The sequence below is a fragment of the Danio rerio genome, chromosome 15, assembly GCF_052040795.2.
Source record: "Danio rerio strain M-AB ecotype USA chromosome 15, GRCz13ab, whole genome shotgun sequence".
Lineage (NCBI taxonomy): Eukaryota > Metazoa > Chordata > Actinopteri > Cypriniformes > Danionidae > Danio > Danio rerio.
In genome coordinates, this window is record NC_141035.1 from 23,675,480 (window position 1) to 23,700,144 (window position 24,665).

Here is a 24,665-nt window from a genome sequence, read left to right on the forward strand (position 1 = left end):
ACGGCTTTAAAGTTCTCCAAATGAAGTTTTTCACATTGCATGTTATTAATCAAGTTTTATTTTGATGTTATTTACATTGAGTAAATTTACTACATTTCTACTTGGAACACGATCTTAACATACAATCTATAATACTTTTTTGTTCATAAATGAAATAATCAATCATTTTGTCTCATACAATGCATTGTTAGATATTACAAATACACCCATGCAAATTAGAACTACTTTTTTTTGGTCCATGGTCATATTTAATGTAACCCAAAAGATAAACAGAATAAAAAAGTCTCAAAATTCATTTATTAACATTTAAACAAAGCATTTGTGACTATTAACAATCTTTGAAAAAATCCTTTAACCCAATTTACTATACAGTTCAAAGCATACATCAAATGCTGATACTCTAAATGTGTTTGTAACAAACACCCCATGGCATTGCAGCCCACGTTTACTGTACTGCTGAAAACATTGCATTAAGCAAAACTCTCATTGCATCAGTGTTTTTTAAATATTTACACAAATCTGTTTTGCTTCATGGTCAGTGTGCTCACAGGCAACAACCTCACAAGAGTAGAAAGTAATTATACCAACTGGTTGAACAGAGCAATAGTTAATAGCACACTTTTCTTGCTTCATTTGATGTATTAATAACTGTGTAATCAAATACAAAAGCGTGGCGTGATATCTATAATTCTCTGTTTATTCATTTTACACCACAAACAATAAAGAATTTCTTTCATTTTATTAGCAACAGGCCATGAATTGCATAGACGGGTTAAAAAAGGATTTTAGGATCAGCATCCAGAAGCATCAGGCGCAGGGTGATGAATACAACGTCTCTGACTGATCACCTTAAAGAAGGAAAAAAAAACAAAAAAACAAGATAGAGTAAAATAAAATATAAAATAAAATATCAGTAATATAAATCAGGTTAAGAATCGTGAGAAGAGATGAAACCATACTTGTTTGATAGTAGTCATAGACTTTGATAACAGCAGGTCTTAGACTTCTCACAGGAAAGGCTTGCTTCATTTGTATTGTGTAGAGCTGTGGACTATTTTTTGGCACCTGAAAGAACCAGAGAACAATCAATATAATCGACAATAAAAACACAATGTCAACTCATGAATACTGCAGTCATCTCACCTCTTTCAGATACACCATGATATGATCGTCTTCAGAATCAACCCGCTCCACAAGCAGTGCATACATATGTGGTGGAATCGCAAGCTGAAAAGGGTTCCACATCAATGTTTATGTGCAATGTTTTTTTTTTTTGTTTTTTTTTTTTGGCTGTGGTGGCTTTCAACAGTTTGTTTATCCCAAAATCAAAATGATAATTTTCTCCAAAGATCTTTTTTTAATCCCAAAAGACACGTTGAGGTATTATTTCATAAATTTTTTTACCCAAAGCTCTCATGCTTCAAAATATTTGTAAGATAAAAACTAAACCCATATGAAGCAAATGGTTTCTTAAAGGATTTCTGAAAAGACACAGAAGCTTTATATAATGAACAGATTGAATTTAAGCTTTCATGCACATATGCAACCATTTATCAGTAAACATAAACAAAAGTTCAACCATGACACCTACGACAAACATTACTGGTTCTTACGGAAGCTGAAATGTGCTGCGTGAAACAAGCAGAGTTATGTGTAAATCATGATTGAGCAGCACAGATCAAACATGAAAGCTTTGACCATTGCTTACCAGTTTTGATGTAAATCATAATCCTAATTACATCTCATCATTGTATAAAGTGACTGTGTTTCTGCATGAGGCTTGGATTAAAATAGCTTTTTTTCTGAAAACTGAAAGTGTCAGAATCTTGGGTAAACAGGTTTTTATAAGAGAAACACTCAGATTTGATAAAAAAAGATGAGCAAATATCTCATGGCTTTGAAAAGACAAAAAGCATGAGTAAATGTGTTTTCATTTTGGGTCAACCTTTGATAGCTTTTGAAATTTCAAAATTACATAAAATTCACTGTAAATGTCAATTTTAAAGTAAAACTAACCATTGATGTATCCGCTGTGAACCCCGAAAGGAGTTTAATGTCTACAATGACCATGTTAGTACGGGTTTGTGTCCCACTGTATCTGTAAAAAAAAAAAAAAAAATTAAAATCTTTAAAAAAGTTTAACTGACTCCCAAATATGACCCTAATAGGCTTCCCTTTAAGAAACAATTAAAGCCTTTCATTAATGTGCATGATACGAAATGAAATTGCTTACTTGATGGTGAAGTTCAACATGAGGTTTTTGGCAGTAGATGCAAGGCAATCTCCAGTAACGCTAGCTTCGACACTCAGCGTTTTGATGGTAGGGGGAGGTGTTGGGATATTATAGAACAGGGGGATCTGTGACAATTAAATAAGTACAATACGGTGAACTGAGTATTGTTTGGTTAAGTATGATTTAACCACACTCAAATTTAATCCTCTGCATTTCACCCATGCAAGTTTACAGAAACATTATAAGCGAGAAGTAAAAGATCAAACTTGTTTTCAACCCAGGCTCATTCTGAAAACGCTTTATACATTTTTGGAGTACGCCAATTACGTCCCAGGAGGAACATTTTCTTGCCGTTTTTGTTTTTGCGAATGCACCAGAGGACGCTGTGTACGCTTTTCGAGATCTCAAATATCTTTCCCGAGTCGGATGTCGAGAGGCTGCTGTTGACTGACTGACTGATCGATCGACTGACCCACCGCCCTCCTTTCCTCAACCAAACCAAAAGTGCTTTTACAAGCACTGATTGACCTGCCAACCCACTTTTCTAAACTCAACTGACAGTTTTAGAAAAGCAATCCAGAAAAAGAAAGGCCCTCGCCTTTAAGTGTTAATTTTATTTTTTGGCTTCTGTTTTTGTCTTGCCCGCTTTCTGGAAGCATTGTTCATATGAATCAAACCCTTTTTATCGTGGTCATTTTCTCTCAAGTGTGCCGAAGTACATGGCAAGCTACTGGTCGAAACTGGAAACAGCAAGAAAGCCGTCCATACAGAGGTAAGCTGTCAGCTGGTAAGTGCGAAAAGGAATGGCGACATAACGCCCCATTGCGTAAGTTTTAAAGTCGAAATGCAGCCAAACGTACTTCTAGCTACATAATTCGTGGTCCTAAGAAATGTATATAAGGCAACAATTTCAGAATGAGCATATGCTGCTTGTTTTAGTGGTTTATGAGGACTCTCCATTAGAATAATTTATTTTAGCGTAAAATTGCTTAATTTATCACCTTACCTTAACCCTACACCTAAACCCAACACTCACAGGAAACCTGTGCCAAATTTTTAATGTGAAAAGCCCTGTTGAAAATAATTTTAATTATGTGGGCATTAGGCATGTCCTCATAAACCACACACCCTGTGAGCTCAGAGACTAATTAAGAATTAGGTGCTTTACTCAGGTACTTTAGCTGGTTATCAAAAGTAGGAGAGAGCGCTGTACATTCTACACCCCACCTACAATTCTGGAAATCAGAACTTTAGATTACAAAGACTGACCACCAAACAATCAGGCCATAACTGCTTCACATCAGATCCACAACAGGCTGAGAAAAAGAAATCACTGGGAAAAAAACACCAAGATACGCAAAACAGACCTGCACAGACACACAGGCTGAACCCTTGACTTCAATGCTGTATTTGCCCGGCACATTGGCCAGCTGCTTCTCCTGGTACAGTAACTTGTTGTCCTGATTGACATCAAAGTGTTGAGAGTCTCCTGCTGACTGTACAGTCACTGTGCTGGAGCCGTCAGAGCTGAACACTTTGGTGGCGTACAAAGACAGAGCCTGAAGAGCCACCACTGTGTCCTGGGAAAGAAATGAGTTCAGTCATGTGACAATTTTAGCCATTCAGCAATAATGTGTTTGATTTGAGGAACCTGTGTGGAGGAGAATCCTCCATAGGCATTCTGCTGCTTCACAAGCCAGCTGACAATCCTGTTAGCAAAGCCCAGATCAGCTGTAGTGAGTGAATCTGCAGTGAGAACAGCTAGCAGCACATATGAGCTGATCTCCACATCCAGAGAATCAGAGTCATCAGCAGATGCAGACTGAGACCAGTGGACAAGAGGACCTTTAGGACACAAAAGACAAACTCAACCAGCAGGACAAAAGCAACAGTGCAGTGCAGAATGTCATCAGAAAGCAATCTCTTACCGTCTGAAATAGCAAGATTCTCCAGTTTGTTGAAAAGCTGCTGTCGAGTGTTGGTGTCTCTAGCCAGACTGAAAGTGTAGGCCAGCAGAGCAGTGGTGTAAGTGTTTTTGACGTCCTCAATGACGAACCTCAAGCATGACAAGCCTTTAGTGACAACAGGATTCTGAGACACAAACAGACAAGCAGATGCTGCAAGTGTCATCTTAGCATGAGATTATCCTGAGTTTCCTGATGATGAACTTACTGTGACAGGAGTTTCCAGCTCTAGCAGTGATGCAGTAATGTAGGCCGTCATGGTCACCTTATCATTCACTCCACCCTATGACAGAGGACAAAGAATAACAAAACAACACAAGATAATACAAAAATACTTCTGATTACAACATAGATTATCTGGTTAAAAGGAACTAATTGCAAACCTTCATTCGACTGTTAAACAGTCTTCCCTGCTGGATAAAACATCCATCTGAATCCCGTCTGCTTATTAACCAATCCTTTGCACTCTGAATAATTTGTGGATCAACAAATATGTACCTCTGTGCTTTGTCAAAAGACCTCAGGACAAAAGCAGTCAACCTGTTGGCGAATATAGTATTGTAAACAATTGAATACATTTAGAAAGTATTGCCATGATTGCATAGTAAAATAAGACCCTCACCATGTATTCCCTTCACCATTACCAAATGTGCTGTATGACCCATCATGATGCCTGTAGTTCAGTTGTCTCTGGTATCCTGTTGAGTTTGATATTTAATGGACAGGTTGATGTGCTTAAAATGAATATATTAAGAGCAAAGCGCATGACTGATGCGTCTCACCACTCTTAAGGAAGCCGCTGGCTTTCTCTCGGATGGCTGATGTGAGCTGCTTTGTGTTCTCCAGATACTGCAGAATGTAAATATTGGGAGAAAGAACAGCAATATTTTGCTCTCCACAGCCGTAAGGCATTTTTAATAATCCATGAAGATTCTGCAGTGCACGACCCAATATATCGCCTAAAAAAAAAAAGGAAGTTTCAATGCATATTTTTGCATTCAGCAGAAATTGAGCCAATTTTTAAAACACAAATGTTAATTTCAGACAAAAATTATTTTGAAAAATATTCATTTTAAAGAAGTACGTTGCTACATTCTGGAAGATGTTTAAGACCCAATTTTCATAACATATAAATTTAATTTGATAAAATGAATCTATACGTTTCATTACTAATTTGTAACATTACTGTACACATCTTATTGTTTTGCATAATTCATAATTCAAGCCAAATCCTATTTGTACTCAGAGAGTTTATTCTGCACAGTTTTTTATTCTCAGCTAAAAAATTATATAATGTAACATCATACAATATCAGTTTAGCTTTTTTAGATTTATAAACAAATGTACCGAGTACTGAAACAGAAGATCTGACTGATCCTTTTATCACATCGGAAGGAAGTGTCAGTGTCACCTCATCCGAGACTCTGCTTCCTAAGAGAGAGAAAAGAAAACAATATGTGCTTAAAGAATAAGGTTAAGCTGATCTGTGAAGTGGAAATGAAGTGAAAATGTGGTGCCGACAAACCCTGTGGACACAGCAACCAACTGTAAATCTTGATTTTTTCAACTCCTTCAGCCTACAAATAACAGCGTACCATAGATTAAAAACTTTTTAGTTTCATTGGCCATATTCACACCTGGTTGTAACATGCATTTTTCTGTTGACAAGGAAGACATATTCTTGTTTACACCTGGCATATACATGTCTTCTTTTGTAAACTTTCAACCACTTCTCTGATGATGGAAGCTTGCACAATAATCATACTGGACAAAAGAATTTAACTATCATGTACTGTTTGTTAACATCTGCAGAATTTAAATATTTAATCAGTTAAACGCTCAATATAATTTTCTTTTCATTAAGTAATGTAAATAAAAAATAATAATTGATTAAAAAATCAAACAAAAAGTGCTCAGGGGTAAGTCCTTCAATTAAAGTATAGCCATGTCAATAAAGGCTTTTTAATATTTAATATTTTTAATAAAGCCTGGGACTTACTTTTGCTGTTTAGATCATTCAATCCTTTATTTCCAGTGATACTGTTTTACAGTTTAAACATATGTCTTCATTATTGTTTTCATTCAAATTTATTGATCCAATATTTTAAAACACTGAAATCGTGTGCCTAACATGTTACTTTAAAGACTTTTGGCCCTATCATGCACTCGGCACAATAAGGTGCAAGACCTCTTTGCCCTGACATGTTTTGCTATTTTCAGACCAACGCAACCTTAATTTTACTGTTTTCTGCCACAATGTTTAAATAGCAAATCCATTTGCACCACTTTGTGGACTCATGGGTGTTTTTTTCTGGAAAAGAGGTGTAATAAGGCGCATTGATGGCGCGCTGCTATTTTGAGGACCTAAAATACACTGCGCAATAAACCAGCTGAAAGCATGTCTAAAGTCCAGTGCAAAGCGCATTAGTTGTACGCCTTGATTAAACATTGATTAAAACACCCAGGATGTACAGCAATACACAAATATCTTTACAAATGAAAAAGAATGAAAGGATTAAAATATTACAAAAATTATTATTTTCTACATAAATATAAAATTGGGTGATGCGGTGGTGCAGTGGGTAGCACAATTAACCTTAAAGCAAGAAGATCGCTATTTCGAGTCTTGGCTGGGCCAGTTGGCATTTCTGTGTGGAGTCTGCATGTTCTCCCCATGTTCACGTGGGTTTCCTCCACGTGCTCCGGTTTCCCCCACAAGTCCAAAGACATAGGTGAATTGGGTAAGCTAAAATTGTCCGTAGTGTATGTGTATGAATAAGGCCCAATCTCAATTCTACCCCTTAGCCTTTCCCCTTACCCTTGCATGTTCCTGTGAAGGGGTAGGGGTGTCCCAATTCTCTTTAGCTCGAAGGCATAGGGCTAAGGGGAAGGGGTGAATAGCCCTTCGAACAAAGATTTTTCAGGACCACACTCGAAACCAAGGGGTAAGAAAATTTTCCAGAATACACCAGCTTTAATGCCAGCATGACTGCACCCGGAAGTAAGGAGATCCACAAATTAGTGTTTTTTGTCATTATTACGTATTTTTACAACAAACAAACATGTTTTAATATATTCATAACCACGTTTGTGTTTTACCATAATGCTTAAAAAAAACGCTAAAAATAATTGCTATCTATAATCCATTATTATAACTTCTGTATAGCAGTCCCAAAACATTCTGACACTCGATGACACTTGAATAACCTGTCAGAAAAGTCTAGTGGATGGGAATGAGCTTTTTACAGTGCCTGCTTCTGCTATAATGTTAATGTTGCTTTCTCGTGTTTACACAGATGAATTAGGCCACGATGTGTCATGTCTGCTGTAGTGCCATCTTGTGGTTTTCTGGACACTAGTTGTATTTTGGTTTGTTCCTGCTTTGTAGTTCACGTGATCACTAATTGTTTCCAGCTGTCTGTCATTGTCTAATTATTGTTGTCTTTATAAGCCTTGTTAACTTGTGTTTAGTTTGCCTTTGGATTTTTGCTGTTTTGCTCGTGCACCCTGTTCACCCGATTCTGGTTTGTTTTGTCCGGCTCTTATCTGTACCTAGTCTGCTCACTGACTCATCGTTTTGGTTTGTTTGTTTGTTCACTTTGTTTCATGTTGTGATCATATTTTTGAATTCCTGTTCTAACTTTGTTTGATACACTTTTGTTTATTGTGTTGTACTTTTGTCTCTGTTCGATTTTTGAACCTGGCCTGTCCCTTTATTATTAAAACTTCTATTGCTGCATTTGGATATCTTTTGTATTTTTGTAAGCCCATCGTGACATAATCCAAAGGCCACACTAATATCCAGCAGCATTTTTCCCCCCTCTTTTTCTAGTGCGTTTTTTTTTTTGTCAAGAATGAGCATTCAAATTGTTCTTCCAGCGACTGAGAAGGAGCGGTCACTTCGGCTTCAGGCATTAGCAGCTGAACGTCAGCAGGGTTGGGAGGTAGGAGCTTTTGCTCAGTCGTTTTGGACCATGGCTGTGGGACTGGGGTTGTCAGATCATGAACTAATGACCATTTTTAATCAGTGCCTGGATTACCCTCTTTCTGTTGTGGAAGTGGAGGAGCTTGGGATCACTGAATTTTGGGATTTTGCTATTCATCTTAAAATGAATGGGCAAAGTGATGACTTGGTTCCTGGGATTGTTCCTATTTCAGAAGCCCAAATTAAAGACACCACCCTCATAGACTGTGCTCGTTCTATCTCAGAGTATTTTGACTCCCTTTATGAAATTTTGGCCAGTGTTGAAATCAAGCCCACAATTGATTTTTCTGAGTTCCAGTCAATGGGAGATTCTGATCCTGAGGTTCCTTTGGAGTTTGTTTTTGTTCCAGGACCTCTTTCTAAGATGGCTGATCATTTGGAAGTTTGGTTAAATGAGGCTGATACTTATGAACATTTTTGCAAAATGGCTGTTAGTTCTGAGTTTATCCCTGAGGCTATGATCGTTTTTGAGCCAATGCCTAAGCTGATCGATATTTCTCAGCTTAAGCCCTGTTACACGCCTATTTCCAAACCAGTACCTGAACTGTCTGATTGTGTTTTTGAAACCACATGTTTGGAGGACTCTTTAGAGTTGGGGGAATTTTTATTTTCAATTTTTTCAGATTTGGATTTTGCCATTCTTAAAGAACCAGTTTTTTTTGATATCTTGAAGACGTCGTTTTTTAGTTTTTGTGAGTCCTTGTCCCCTAGGATCATTGAGACTTTGCCTTCGCCCCAAAGTGCCGGCGAACCCTCGTCCTCAAGCAGCGCCGGCGAGCCTTCGCCCCAAAGTGCCGGCGAGCACTCGCCCTCAAGCAGCGCCGGTGAGCCTTCGCCCCAAAGTGCCGGCGAGCCCTCGTCCTCAAGCAGCGCCGGCGAGCCTTCGCCCCAAAGTGCCGGCGAGCCCTCGTCCTCAAGCAGCGCCGGCGAGCCTTCGCCCCAACGTGCTGGCGAGCCCTCGCCCTCAAGCAGCGCCGGCGAGCCTTCGCCCCAATGTGCCGGCGAGCCCTCGTCCTCAAGCAGCGCCGGCGAGCCTTCGCCCCAACGTGCCGGCGAGCCCTCGTCCTCAAGCAGCGCCGGCGAGCCTTCGCCCCAAAGTGCCGGCGAGCCCTCGCCCTCAAGCAGCGCCGGCGAGCCTTCGCCCCAAAGTGCCGGCGAGCCCTCGCCCTCAAGCAGCGCCGGCGAGCCTTCGCCCCAATGTGCCGGCGAGCCCTCGCCCTCAAGCAGCGCCGGCGAGCCCTCGCCCTCTAAGGTTAGTGGGTCCTTGCCTTTCAAACCAGTCAATGCTCCATGGAAGAGGATGAGGATTCCACCTGGACCATCAAGGTGGTCTTATGTTCCACGTGGGGGGCTACTAAACCCACCAGTGGCACCTTGGTGGAACAATGACTGGCTAAAAAGGACCTTTTTCCCTGTGATGCCACCATGGTGGTTTTCTGTTTGGGGATTGATATGTCGGGACTGGTTTAATAATCTGTGTTTTGGACTTTATTCTTGTCCCTTTAGATTAAATTCTGCTCCTTTTGTCATGTAGGGATTTTGTCTTTGCAATATTGGATTGTCCCACCATCCCTCCCCCTGGTCAACCTCCGTTCCGCCTCCCTCCTAGATGGGCGCTTATTTGGGAGTGTCTGGTAGCCACTCCCTTTAAGGGGGGGTAATGTCATGTCTGCTGTAGTGCCATCTTGTGGTTTTCTGGACACTAGTTGTATTTTGGTTTGTTCCTGCTTTGTAGTTCACGTGATCACTAATTGTTTCCAGCTGTCTGTCATTGTCTAATTATTGTTGTCTTTATAAGCCTTGTTATGTTGTGTTTAGTTTGCCTTTGGATTTTTGCTGTTTTGCTCGTGCACCCTGTTCACCCGATTCTGGTTTGTTTTGTCCGGCTCTTATCTGTACCTAGTCTGCTCACTGACTCATCGTTTTGGTTTGTTTGTTTGTTCACTTTGTTTCATGTTGTGATCATATTTTTGAATTCCTGTTCTAACTTTGTTTGATACACTTTTGTTTATTGTGTTGTACTTTTGTCTCTGTTCGATTTTTGAACCTGGCCTGTCCCCTTATTATTAAAACTTCTATTGCTGCATTTGGATATCTTTTGTATTTTTGTAAGTCCATCGTGACACGATGTAAGTACACAGTACAGTTACGATCTTATGACAACTTGCCTTCAGTGATTTCCTGAAGATTAGTACCAAAAAATAACACAACTTGAATAACTACAACAGTCACGATCGTCTGATCTCATATGAAGCAAGAGATTACAATGACATATGATGACGTGTTCAGGTGCTATAGTGCTGTCCCATTTTGAAGCCCTAACCCTTAACCCTCGGTTTTAAGAGCCAAGGGGTAGGGGTACAAAAGTAGAATTGGGATTAGGCCTAAGTATGCATGGATGTTTCCCACTGATGGGTTGCTTGCAACTGGAAGGGCATCCGCTGCATTAAACATATGCTGGATAAGTTTGCGGTTCATTTCGCTGTGGCAACCCGATTGTAATGTAATGTGTATTTATATAGCACATTTATTGTGTATGGCCATACACCCAAAGCGCTTCACAATCATGAGGGGGGTCTCTCCACAGGACAACGGCGCCAGTGTGCTCACCACACACCAGCTATTGGGGGAGTGGAGAGACGCTGATAGAGCCAATTCAGTGGATGGGGATGATTGGGAGGCCATGATCGTAATGGCCAATTGGGGGACTTTGGCCAGGACATCAGGATTACACCCTTACTCTTTACGAGAAGTGCCATGAAATTTTTAATGACCACAGAGAGTCAGGACCTCGGTTTAACATCTCATACGAAATATAGTGCCCACTGACAGTACAGTGTCCTCTTCACTTTTAGTGGGGCATTAGGACTCAAACAGACCACAGGTTGAGCACCCCTTGCTGGCCTCTCTAACACCACTTCCAACAGCAACCTAGTTTTCCCATGTGGTCTCCCATCCAGGTACTGACCTGGCACAGCCCTGCTTAGCTTCAGCGAATATGGATATGGAAGATTAATAAAGCGACTAAGCCAAAAAGAAAATAAATGAATGAATAAATATAAAAACCACTGCCTTCATGCCTTCTTCATCTCAGGTGGCTTTTTTTTCAGTTTATTCATGACAATTTGCTTTTGTTTAATGGTATTAATATTAGTAGTAGTAGTAGTATTTATTATTTGCATATTTGTATTTGTTTTAATAAAAACAAGCTTAGATTTGCCCAACTGTCAGGTTTTGGACCAAATGGGGGATAGGACGCGTGTTTGGATATAGTGCTTAGCTGTTTGAGCACACTTCGTTATTATTGTTTATTTATTCATTGGCTGGAAATAAGAACTGAATTTAGAAATAGTTTTGAAACAAATCTTTGCGCTTAACAAACTAAATTAATTATGTATAGGCTAATGGATGTCTGTGCGTACAACACGTTGCCTTATCTAAGAAGGAAAAAAATTGAAAGTAAAGGCTGATTGGAGGGGGCTCATTCTTTATATTCGAGCTGTAGATGCTCTGTTTAACTGTTTTCTCGCTAGTGAAGCGTTCAGTTTTTAAACTTACAAAAGTTAACTTATTGTCAAAACACACCTATACCTCATTAAGAGAATAAGCTCAACCCTGTTAGACCATGTGCCGCGGCGCAGAGCGTATTTTTTCGGCCTTAAAATAGCAAAAGTGGATTCGGACACGCTCTTAATGCTCTTAAATGCTGCGCTTTAGGCTTTGCTCCTAGAATGATAAAAAAGAGCCCTTTAAAATTATTAACAGCACAATAATGACTTTTACAAGCAATTAAACATTCAGAGAACACACCAGTTCATGAGCACTGCTTGAGATCTGCTGTTTGAAGAGCATGAATCGGCTTTATTTTAAAAATCAAATTTTTTGTCAAATGTGCATTTATTTTTGCAAAGTAAAAAGCTTAAATATGTTGGGACTAGTAAGAGAAAAACGTCTGTTATTTACTTTTTTTGTCGCCAATATAAAACATATGATTATCAATAGCAAAGTTTAAATAGTTCTGTCAGTGTATCTCTGTTTAAAGATGACATCAGTAGGCAAAGAGCAGGTCGTCTTTAGTGGCTGGTCAAATGCATATAACCACATGTGCATCAACCTACATCAGCAATCCGATCAAATATCATGGTTTCGGCTACATTCATTCTTCCATGGCAGGGCGCCACACCAAATTTCACCCCACCACTGCTACATTACTACTCAAAATTTATTACTATTACTACTAAAAAACAACTATCATTGTTTTTTTTTTATTAGTGGGTTAAAATCACACCCAAACGTGTTAAAAGGTAAGTGAATTATAACAGCGCAGACTTTTTTGCATTAGTGCTGAGTGTCATTTGTTTAACCCTTTAAGGTGCTTTAAGTTAAGATGAACACATTTTCCATAACTATACTTTTTAGATAATAGATAATGCTTTATAATACTTTAAAATTTATAGATGACTTTATTTTGCTGGACTTTATGGTTTCACTTTACTTCAGGATGCATTAATGCTGCTCTGTAGGTCTATTGAAGACATTCATGAATATTCCTAGCAAATCTAATAAATATTGTTGACATAAATGTTGTTACATAAACAGGCTAAATCGCACTTCAGCAGCGTTTACTTGAGAGGGCACATGAAAATCTGCACTTAAGCGGCGTATATTGGGTTTTGTGCACGAACAGAGGAAATCGGTGCGCAAGCAAAGAGATTCGCAAGCTCGTATTACATAAATGCGATCTCGACTTGTAATACTTAGCTCACAAGATTAGTCATTGAAATAACGCCATAGGTAGTTAGTAGATCTGTGTAAAAGGCTCAACAGAATCTGCCGCCTCAGCTGAAAGAAATCCTAGAGAAATATAAATATGCAAGCTCAAAATGTTTCAGACACCATTTACAGTACACCTGTTTTAGAGTTGCCCTCTTGTGAACAGATCACATGATATTACCAGGTGTGAAGATGACCATTTATAAAATAGCCCTGAGAGTTGATTGTTTGCACTGACCTGCACACGCAGACTTCGTGTGACAGTGTCAATGCGTCCTCGCTCTGGCACACTCACAATCTCATTGTCACACAGAGTCTGGGACGCCTCTGCCTCTGCACTGACTGTAATATTCACCACTCCTGCAACACAAGACATGTATGTGAAGATACAGCAGACGCAAACTCTGAGAAACAATGATTCAGACTGGACAAGTCACCAAAAACAGAAGGAGTGAGGATCCATTTAAAGGTTTGTCTTCCATTAGCACAGAGACAGGATGAATACTGATCATCAGAGGAGGCTTTGAGAGTGTAGTCTGAGGAAGGAGCTGGACTCACTTTAACCTGTCAATCAAGCACATGTGATTAGTGCAATAATTGATCTGATTGGATCAGGCTTAGTCTGAAATCTCACCATGATGCACTTGGACAGATAGTTGAAGACAGTGGCCTTGAGCTCAAAGATCTCTCCACGGATGATGGAGTAAGGTAGAGAGAGCTCCAGGAAGAAGGGCTGGAAAACTGTCAGCTGAGCAGGAGGAGCCAAACCCAGACCTGTGGAGGACAGACAGAAGGCGTCCATCTCCCAAGTCGTGATAGTGTCAGGAACTGTGACAGGAACCTCAGCTGATCCAGAGTCTCTAAAAATCAGAAACTATTTTTGTAGATTATGAATATAAACATAAAATGCAATGCTGTCAAACGCTGAAGCCATTTTTTCTGAGTTAAAATATAAAAAAGGTTGAATGACAAACCCCACTTCAGCAAGCTGCCAGATCCATGTCTCTGGAAAAACGGTTCGAATGGTTGCATCAGGAGAATTAACAGCAAAGCTGTCTTCTTCATAGTTCATTGCCATTTTTACTACAAAATCCTCAGAATAATCTGCTTTAAATAAAAAACAAAATAAATCTCTAAGGCCTTGAGCCATTAAGTCCTACATTCATTTTAAAGTAATATTAAAATGCCCTAAAACCATGATGATTGGGGCAGATTTACATTATCTTATCCATAATATAGTGTTCTCAACTTAAAACAATAGTGTTTCAGCTTTTACATACAGGCATCATTTATTCACCCTGATGTTGTTTTCCATAAACATTTTCCATTAGCTTTAGAAAACAAAATCTCTATTAAAAATACTTCAATTAAAAGTCCAATGGTGTAAAGCAGGGGTCACCAGTCTCGTTCCTGGAGGTCCGGTGCCCTGCAGGGTTTAGCTCCAACTTGCCTCAACACACCTGCCAAGGTGTTTCAAGTATACCTAGTAAAACCTTGATTAGCTTGTTCAGGTGTGTTTGATCAGAGTTGGAGCTAAAATCTGCAGGACACCGGCCCTCCAGGAACAAGTTTGGTGATCCCTGGTGTAAAGTAAGTGACTGGTGGATTTATTGACTGATTGTTTGTATTCTTACCAACACAGGAATGAAGGCAGTAATAGTATAATAAATAGACAAGAGTAAGCATTTAGAAGTCAATTTAAAAGCATGGTTCAGCATCCCTCAGCTGCTTTTATAAATTAGTGTGCAAATTAAGATATATACAGTGCTCAGCATAATTGAGAACAGCCCATTTTGAAAATGAATATTTTTATCCATTTCTCACTGAATATAGACAATGTACTCTGGTACATTTAAACAAAACAGATTTATTAAACAGATATATTTATTAAAATCATATTTTAGTCACCAAACATATTTAGAAATTGAAAGATAATACAATTCAATTCAAGAAAAATATTGCAAAAGAAACTTACAACGTACAACCTACACAATTTCAGACAGGCTCCAGATTTGGCTTCAGTACTAACTAATCTAATGTATATGCACAAATATAATATTGTATAGCTTCCTGTTAAAAATATGAATTAAAAAGACAGATTTGTGAGGTGTGTACTAATATATGCTGAGCACTTTACCTTGCGTTTCTGTAAGAATGAGTGTTATTTAAATAAAATATTTAGGTTAGGGTAGCATCATTCAACTTTCTTACAGAGCGCAACTTGAAGATCAGAATCATATTCGTTTAAAAGAGAAGCATTTATGAAGGCAAGTGTAACTGAAAATGTTTTCATAAATCAGACAGCTATCCGGATGAAATGCATGAAGTGACCAGGGGCCTCATGTATCAACGCTGCGTACGCACAAAAACTTTGCGTACGCCAGGTTTCACGCTCAGAATCGCTCACGTTTGGATTTACTAACAATGAACTGAACGTGGGAATGTGCGCAGCTTCACGGCAGCTTTCTGGCAGGCGTACGCACATTTTTTGTGCGTGTCTGTTTTATTTCCATTGGCGACTCCTAGAGGCAGTTGTGTTAAATTCTTCTCTACAAAGTGTCTGATCCTTGCAATGGCAGCTGTATGAGACGGGTTCATATAGTAGGTATGTAAGATTTCCATACCATACAGTTGACCAGCTAAACATTAAAGCACAATTTGCAGCGGTCGCCTGTTTTCCCAATGTAATCTGAGCGATCTACTGCACGCACATTGCTATAAAGACACTATCTGAAGATGAATTTGCATGCGTGAATCAGAAACATTTCCATTCAATAAATGTGCAAATAAAATATGACGCACAAACTTATTAATGATTCCTACTTGTCTTTCTCGTGATAAATAGTGGGCAAAATCTGATATGTAGCGGGGAAAAAAAGAAGAAAGAATTCATCAGACGCTGGATTCGAACCGAGTTTGTGCTCGAACGTGTCAGTACATGATCATATGCTTCTTATGAGGTGCGCCACTGAGACTGCTAAGGGTATTGCAACATTTTACAGATATTAACCACACTATTTCTTTTTTAAAAGCACTCAGTGCGATGTTCAGACCCAACTGTGTTAACCGTATCAGCTAAACTCTCCCACTCTATTTTTTTCTTTTGTTGTTAATTCCGGAGAACAAACTTGCAAATAACACCGCTTTTCTCCGTTCTACCTCCGAAAGCAGCACCTCCAATTCACATTCTGTTCAAAGTTTCTCTTTTTGTTTGATTTTGCCTTTGCTTTTTCGTTGGGTTTTTCCATTAGCATAGTCATTAGCATATTCATACGGGGGAGGAGGCAGGGAGGGGTTTTGCGCTCGTGCATGTTGCGCTCAGTTTCACGTTCATTCGGATGTACAAAAGAATATGCGTGAGATTCGGCGTACGCAGTGTTTCATACATCTGAATTTTTTTTTGCATACGCACATTTACAGCTTTGTGCGTACGCAATGTTTTAGTAAGATTTCCACGCAAGTCTTCGTACATGAGGCCCCAGGTGTAAACAGGCCCTTATAAATACTAAACTATTTGATTGATACAGATTCCTTTTCAACTCTGTTTATAGATGTAGTGTCACAGTTTTGGATGAAATTACTTCTAATGGAGGAACAGTCTATTAAATTCCATTTAATGATATGTTAATTTAAATTGAAAAAAACAAATGTCTAACTGCACTGAAAAAAATTATTCAAAGATGATTCCTTGGATTTACTCAATTTTTTTACGTTAAGTAGTTGTAAAAATTTTATTGTGTTGAATTTAAACAAACAAATTAAGTTGAACATTATTCAATTTAATTTGATTGTTTAAATTCAACACAAATAAATTGTTTGCAACAGTTCTGCATGCAACACTTTTTTCAGTGTGGTGTTAAAGAACATGCGAGTGAATAAATAATATTTGAAAGTTGGGATAAACTAACTCAAAAAAAAAAGAAGATATTTTTGATAAAAACAAAATCAGGGTCAACACAGTGGCACAGTAGGTAGTGCTGTCGCCTCATAGCAAGAAGGTTGCAGGTTGGGTCAGTTGGTGTTTTTGTGAGGAGTTTGCATGTTCTCCCTGCGTTTGCGTGGGTTTCCTCCGGGTGCTCCGGTTTCTCCCACAGTCCAAAGACATGCAGTACAGGTGAATTGGGTAGGCTAAATTGTCTGTAGTGTATGAGTGTGAATGAGTGTGTGTGGATGTTTCCCAGAGATGTGTTGTGGCTGGACGGGCATCCGTTACAGTAAAAACGTGCTGGATAAGTTGGCGGTTCATTCCACTTTGGCGACCCCGGATTAATAAAGGGACTAAGCCGAAAAGAAAATGAATGAATGAATAAAAATCATAAACATTTATATATGACATACATTCACCAAAGCTGCGATGATAATTCAGGCCTCTGTATGTCAGACACTGAGGTTCTCGAACAATCAGATTTGTTGCCATTTTCAGTCCCACACTCTGTGAAACAGCAACATATGCAGACTTAAATGTACAGCCACTACAGGTGAGCAAGAAACTAAATAATCATCATTGATGAGGAGCTTCCCACCTTTAAAGTTTCATAGGCTGAATCTGTGTGCACAGCTCGACGGGATCTCACATGTAGACACTCCTGTTCATCTTCAACACTGTATAGATAATCTGACATATATTGCACTGGCAGCAGGTTAAAGATCTGTGGTGGTAATTAAAGGACATACTTGGACTGAAAAGTATTTCAGGCTAATATCAAGCTTCTATTAAGTACAACATTGTCTCCGCACCTTGTCAGCATTCAGACGTTTTCCTGACTCGAGGATCAGGACGCTCTGATCTACAGCACTGAGGCCACACAGTGAACCAGACTGAGCTGAGAGCTGGAGAGTGTTTTTCTCACCAGGAACTGCTTTAGCAGGAGAAAACTGCAGAGAAACCTGTGACAATGACAGTCGGATGTGTCATTTTTGTGGTATATTAAATAAAAGCTGAATAGCTATGAAAATGTAAACCTACCAAAGTGTTTTAATGCATACCTTGTTTCTGAAACACTTTTCAACGTCCAATTTTCTGCTACCAGCAATAACAATTTCACTAGGGAGAACACAGTATGCCAGAATCTGCACTACAGGAGCCACATCTGCACCAACAGACAGTTTGAAGGACATTGTGCCACTTGCTACTCCATTAGAAGAAGACTTCACTTCAACCTTCTCATATCCGTGATGAATGATCACTCCTCTGGACAAGACCTAAAACAAACAGACGACACTGCTATAAACTGACCAGTGCAGTCAATTAAAGCTGTAATCCTATTGTTATGAATGTGCACATGTACTCACCATATAGACAATGTCAGTATTGAAGTCTTTAACAGTTTCTCCAACAAAATAATACTTGACTGTGGCTGTAATCTCAGTGTCACACTTTAATGGCTGCTCAATATTCTCTATTATCAGTTCACTTAATGTTGGGGAGTATGGAGTGGCAGGCTGGAGAAGCCGAACAGTTTTTTCATCAGCAGTAAAATATGGAGTTTTGTAGCCATAATGAACCTCTGAGGTTAAACTTGCCTGGATAAAAAAAACTTTGTTTTGTAAAGCACACTTTTCATTAAGAGTTATACAGTGAATAATGAACTTAAATCCCACCATCAGATGGAGATCACTGGAAGGCAGACTAGCTGTATTAAAGGAAAAGACGGCCAGTCCGTTTCTGTCTGTAGTGAGATTAAGGAGCAGCTGAGAGGACCAGGATCGACCTTCCAAGAGATAAACTGATTTGTTATAAACTGGAGTCCCGTTAAAATGAGCAACTTTGATCTGGGAAGAAAAGGAGAGGAAAAAGTTACACCCCTTTTAAACACAAGCATTTACAGATGTAGTCTAAAAAATATCCACTTCCTAAAGAACTGTGGTTTGATTGAAATATGAATAGAGACAAACAAGCACAAGAGGTTACCACACCAAAAACTGCACATGATCAAAAGATGGGACTATAAGGAAGGGAACAATACTATAGTATGCTCATTTATTTCTCATCAAAGTCAAAATGTTGCCTGTTACATTTTAATACAGACATAGATTATGTGGAAACTCCTCTCTTTGCAGCAGATCTTTTAGTGTGAGATGAAGAAAATAACTCTTGGTGCCATTTTGCCTCTTATGTCGAGTACAGACTGCAGAATTTTCAAAGTAGTGATGTCACAGATGTTTTCACACTGCATGGCTACTGGGGTAAAGTTTCATTGCTGCTTTGTTTACACTGCAAGATGGATCGGCAACAGGGGGTTTCACACTGCATGACTTTAAAATAGGAAGAATCACCTTTTACTGTACGTCTCACAACCAAACACACGCAAAAAATGACATGGAAACAGCACAAGGTTCCGTAGTATATCTTTTGTTATTAACTACATAATAGGAAAGAAGCCTTTAGTGGGGTAGATTCTTTAGTTGGAGAATTTCTCCTCAACCTTGTTCTTTTTCGACTCGGTTGTGGTATTTCTCAGATGACACGTCAAACAGACACGGGTGCTCCTGCCAAATTTAAACTAGTTTTTCCTTCATTTCTTGGGTCCAAATATACTGAAAATAAGCGCTTTTAACTTCTCCCCATCCTCTTTTTTTTTTGGCCTGCAGATACCCATAATAGTGGATGTCGCTCTGTAATTGGCTGTTGATAATTGGCAATGATACTTTCAATCAAAATGCATTTCACACGGCATAATTTGAATAGCCGTCAGCTCCAGATATTTAGCATGCCAAATTTCTCACAGGTGTCAGCGACTCTTCTGCGATTCTTTCAGATGGAATCTTTGATAGTTCACACTGTATGATTGTTACTCGCATAAACAAGCACAGATTGGCCTGTGACTTTAGTCATTTGTCTGCGATTTCTCAAAACCTGTCGGTGAGTTAAAATTGATGCTAAAATCAAGCAGTCTGAACTAGGCATTACACAATTAATAAGCTATTCTTGAGTTTCAAGAAAATCTTTTTTTTATTTTTGGATATTTTAAGGTTATTTAAAAAGGACAGTGCCAATTTTATTTTTGGGATGGACCAAATGAACTCTTTTGTGAACACAGTGTAAACTGCAATAGCTTTACCTTTCCCTCTATAATGGATCCATGTTCAAACAAATCAGGAAGCTCAGCAAATGTCACCTTTCCGAGTTCATATGTCAGGGATATGGTTTCAGATTTCGTCATGACGATGTCTGTGTAAAAAATAATGTTTCAATAAGAACATTTAAACTTCATATAACATGAGCAATATTCATAGGGATAGGGGTCAGTAATTAGAATAGGGTTTTATGCTGCACTGCGGGCTATTGCCCCTACAGTAAAATTGCAGAATGATTTCGGCCTCGCTGCTTGAGTCCCAGTGAATGCCGTGGCTTGCACTGGACCAGAAGTGGAAAAGCAACTAATGCTACAGCTCACCTGTTCCCTCTTCAGTGACATTTGTATTAACTAGAAGAGAATTTTGTAGATCATTCTCAAAAGTAGAGTTCAGAAAGGCTGATGTATTGAAGATAAAAGATGCACAACCCAACTCATTCATCTAAGAGAGGGAATATTTTAATAAAGTCTTACTGAATTGAGAAATGCAAGAACAAATGTTTACCTACAATTACAGTGTATTCACACACCTGAGCAGTTTTGTTCAAACACAGATGAACTTCAGGAATAGAAACATATTTAAATGAATCACGGCATACTTCCACCCATGCATTACCAGGTAAAGGCTGGCCGTAGGTGTATCTACAAATATTTGCATACAACAAGGTCAACACTGATAACACTGCAGAGATAAAATAATTAAAAATTAGAAAAATGTTACTCACTTCCCACAAACCTCAATTTTTATTTCATTGTCACCAATACTCTGTGTCTCTGGTTGTTTTATAGTGACATCAAACTTGGGTAAAACTGGACAGTAGCACAAAAAACAACAGCAAATATCTGAAATAAAACTCTTGTTGAATTTGTCTCAAAGTGTAGTACAACACCAGACGACGTACCATAATTTTTCACTTCAAAACCATTTGAGATCATCCTTTCACCAATATAAGCCTTTAGTTTGTAGAGTCCTTGACGGGCTTCTGGGTTCAACTCATGAGAAAGCTGCAAAATCCACCTTGTTGACGAAACATTTGTCCATTGACCAATCCTGTTATCTTGGCTGTCCTAACAGGAATAATAATGAAAAATAAGAAAAGACAATAAGTGGAACAGCATTTTTACATATAATGAAATATTAAACTGTTGTATTGTTACTTGATCAAACTGTGTGTGTGTGTGTGTGTGTGTGTGTGTGTGTGTATATATGAGTAATTCCATGCAAATGTCAACCTTGCAATGAAAAAAATTAAGTTTTCACCAAAATAGCAAAACTGTTTCTGCGTTTTTTTTGTGTAGACTTGTATTTTACAATACTTTAAAAATACTCAAAAATGTCTCTGTCAATGTTTTCAAACAATTATATTTAATTTATCAAAGTCACACAAGTTACGATTCCACATCCGTCACATCCATAACAAAGAGATGTCACATCCAAAATAAAGCTTTTTCCTCATAATTGCAAAAATGTAAAATCAAATAAAATCAATCATGTTTGTTCTATAGTAATCCTACTCTTATCCTTTTGATTAGCATAATTAATTAGCAAATTAGCATGTTTACTTTCGTGATTTAAAATCTAATAAATGTTTACAGATTTTACTGCTCCCAAAACTCTGCGGCTAGTTGTTTTGAAAAATTTAAAGATATGTTTTTAATATAATGTTAACATATGCTTCCTCTGTCAATTTATGTTTTGAGATTTTACTGCAAATGTCACATACAGAACGCTGGAATTGCTGTCATATATATATATATATATATATATATATATATATATATATATATATATAAAAAATCCTTAATATGAAATAAATTCCTTACTTCAAGCACCACCGTATCATACTGCAAAGACAAAAACAAATCCATTATAATTTATTTTTAACTTTAAGTAGTAAATTTGACAATTTACTGTCTAATACTAGAGATTCTCATTTATTTGACTAAAATCCAAAACAACAAAAGTCTGACCGTCTGATCAAGAGGCACAAAGTTAGCATCCATGGATATGACTCTAAAAAACACTAAAACAAAAGATCAAAGCAATTGATTTTGGTTTTATAACATTTGACAACATGTTAAGCAACACATGAAAAGAGTTTAGACAGCTCACCCGTCTGTCCAGGAATATAGATGGGTTTATCAGTCTGGATAAAGGTCAAAGGATAGTAACGCCTCAACATGACTTTTCTCTCTTCTGTCATCTTGAAGTTCTTCCCCTGAAGCTCAACTTTCATTGTTTGAACTGATTCAGCTTCTACCAGAGGAGCCTGATGAGCAAAATGTTATTTAATGAACCTATAAATGTTCAATGATCTGTGAACACACAGTCTGAAGACAGACCTGAAAGTTAAAGCAGCGGTGAAACTCTTGCTCAGCTTTCTCCTGCAGCAGCAATGTGCTCTGGTTCTCTTGATTCAGATAAATGTTCATGACGAGGCTTTCATTGGGATTCAGAAGACTTGCACACAGTTTGGCCTCAGATCCTGACCTAATCACTGCAGGAAACGTCACCATGAAAGATCTGTTGAGAGACAGCATTGTGGTGAACTGATTGTAATTATATGTGTATAACGTTGGAATAAAGCCATAAAATAAAGAGGTAACGTTTTATTTTTTAAATGATTATCACTTTCTTTTAGTAAATGTTATTAATATATATTTTTAAAAATAGATTTAAAGCAGGTGTAAGTCTCTGTACAAAAAATACATGCGTTATTACATAAAAAACGAATAAAAAATTAAAGCAACTTACGGAGTTGACATTTGTCCATTAACCGAGAGCAGAATAATGGCTAAAATGAGCCCTTTCCAAACACAGAACTTGTTGCCAGTCATGACGAGAGACGAGGCAGACACTCGCGATCTGCAAGATATTTTCGCAGACTGAAAATTTTAAGTTAGCCTAGGCATTAGGCAACCATATCTACAGTAGTTAGGCAACTTACAGTCAAGTGCAGCAGTCCGACTGCCTCTAATTCCAACAGAAACGTTCCGTTTAAAATATTAACTTTAGCTGGCGCCAGTGAATTTCGGCAAATTCTGCGAAGCTTCTTGTAAGTTAAAGTTTACAAATCTGCAAAAAAAAAAAAACAAACAAACAAAAAAAAAACAGGTATGCTGCGCTCAAGACCTCCTGGGACGTTGGGATTAGACATAATAACGACGTCAGCTGCTATTTAAGTCACTTTCGTCGTCACAAGATGGCGTTAGTACAAACATAAAAAACACAGAAGGGCTTGTTAAAGAGACAATTCATCCAACAGTATTTTGTCATCATTTGTTTCCAAACCTGTTTTATTATTTTTTATTTTATTTTGATATTGAAAACCTGTAACCATTTTGACATCCATAGAAGGAAAAAATAAATACATAGGCCTAGTCTATTTTAACAGGTTTTCAGCATTTGTCAGAACTTACATCTTTTGTGTTCAACAGAAAAAATAATTAATTAATTAATTAAAAACCTGTAAACTGGTTTGGCGAAATTATACTTTGTATTAAAATTATAAACCTGCATTTAACATTGTTAAGAAAATTAAGAGCAAAGCTATCATTAGATCCCACATGGAAAGAAACTATGAGGATGTACGCACATGAAACCTAAATGCAGTATATATGGACATTTATGATAATTTATGCTGTATGTGTATATATGCCACATATAGAAAAAAAACAACAACACTTGAAATAGGCATCACATGTAATTGACATGTTATGGAATTTGTGGCAAAAAAATGAGAGATGAAAAGCTATGATTTTTCCAAAGAAGTGTTTTCCTGAAAGGTCAGTTCTTTCTTGTATTACACTAGTGGAAAAAAAGGAAATGTAACAAAATGGTTTGTCTTTTTTCTGTTTAGTTTTTTTTTTGCCTTGTTTTGTCCTTGTATTATAGTTTTTTCTTTTATTTAATTGTTCTAAAGTAAATGAAAAAAAAATCTTTTATTTATGTTGTCTAGCCACTATGGATTTAAACAATTTGACTAATATATAGGTAAGCATATACTGTAGGTGAACATTATGGCATATGTTCACACATATAGATGCATATATTTACCTATAGGTACATATATGTGTACATATATACATTTGTATGTACACATATGTGCATATTTGTACATAAATACATATAAAATTTTATATATGGTAATTTTATATATGTCACATATATTAAAAACCTATTTCAAAACCTATATTAACCCTTTGATGCACAAGCCATAAAATAGATTTAAACAAATAGCTTCAACGGGTCACTTTAGACTCATGCAGTGCATAAAAGGGTTTAAACATACTTTATATGTAGGTTCTTTCCGTGTGGGTTATGTTTTGACTCTGACATCCAAAAAGAGTTGATTTTGCATCAATGAATTCTGCCCAAAAATCTATAAATAATAAATATCTAATTGTGTAGGCCTATAATTCTCTAGATCTATGATCTTCTTTCACATTTATGGCTCTTTCTTTCCAAAGCATCCCATGACCAAGCCTCTTATTTTATCTGATTTTAAAATAATTTCAGATCAGATAAAATCAGATAATGATTTTTATCTGATTAAGTAAGAAGATTAAGTTGTCATGTTATTAGACTTTTTGCACTTTTCAACAGATTCCTGAATCATCCATTAATTTCCTAT

The 24,665-nt window shown here is 37.8% G+C and overlaps 2 protein-coding genes across 30 annotated transcripts; one reads left to right on the forward strand and one right to left on the reverse strand.

The window, feature by feature from the left end:
- Positions 1-277: 277 nt before the first annotated feature.
- a2m2a (alpha-2-macroglobulin 2, member a) lies at positions 278-23,185 on the reverse strand. 29 transcript variants are annotated; one of them, XM_087284035.1, is made up of 35 exons: positions 22,980-23,185; positions 22,787-22,897; positions 22,375-22,555; positions 22,145-22,301; positions 22,003-22,055; positions 21,856-21,876; positions 20,934-21,099; positions 20,757-20,841; positions 20,562-20,673; positions 20,353-20,473; positions 20,017-20,126; positions 18,557-18,727; positions 18,248-18,478; positions 17,942-18,157; positions 17,693-17,842; positions 17,479-17,604; positions 17,294-17,387; positions 13,930-14,059; positions 13,590-13,815; positions 13,393-13,519; positions 13,194-13,315; positions 5,723-5,774; positions 5,545-5,628; positions 4,980-5,156; positions 4,820-4,895; positions 4,581-4,737; positions 4,406-4,480; positions 4,162-4,324; positions 3,885-4,078; positions 3,601-3,813; positions 2,234-2,358; positions 2,017-2,098; positions 1,144-1,227; positions 960-1,065; positions 278-848 (listed from the first exon to the last, which is right to left on the reverse strand). In XM_087284035.1, exons 2-35 carry the CDS (start codon positions 22,867-22,869, stop codon positions 808-810), a joined length of 4,311 nt encoding a protein of 1,436 aa, XP_087140161.1. In that variant the 5' UTR covers positions 22,870-22,897; positions 22,980-23,185; the 3' UTR covers positions 278-807. The 29 variants fall into 29 exon arrangements, with proteins under 29 accessions (XP_087140161.1, XP_087140158.1, XP_087140162.1 ...); XM_087284032.1 differs by having other exon boundaries at positions 13,930-14,062; XM_087284036.1 differs by having other exon boundaries at positions 22,787-22,917.
- LOC147840643 (uncharacterized) lies at positions 7,515-10,268 on the forward strand. The gene has a single exon (XM_087284084.1). The coding sequence runs from the start codon at positions 8,052-8,054 to the stop codon at positions 9,714-9,716; it is 1,665 nt and encodes a 554-aa protein (XP_087140210.1). The 5' UTR covers positions 7,515-8,051; the 3' UTR covers positions 9,717-10,268.
- Positions 23,186-24,665: the final 1,480 nt, after the last annotated feature.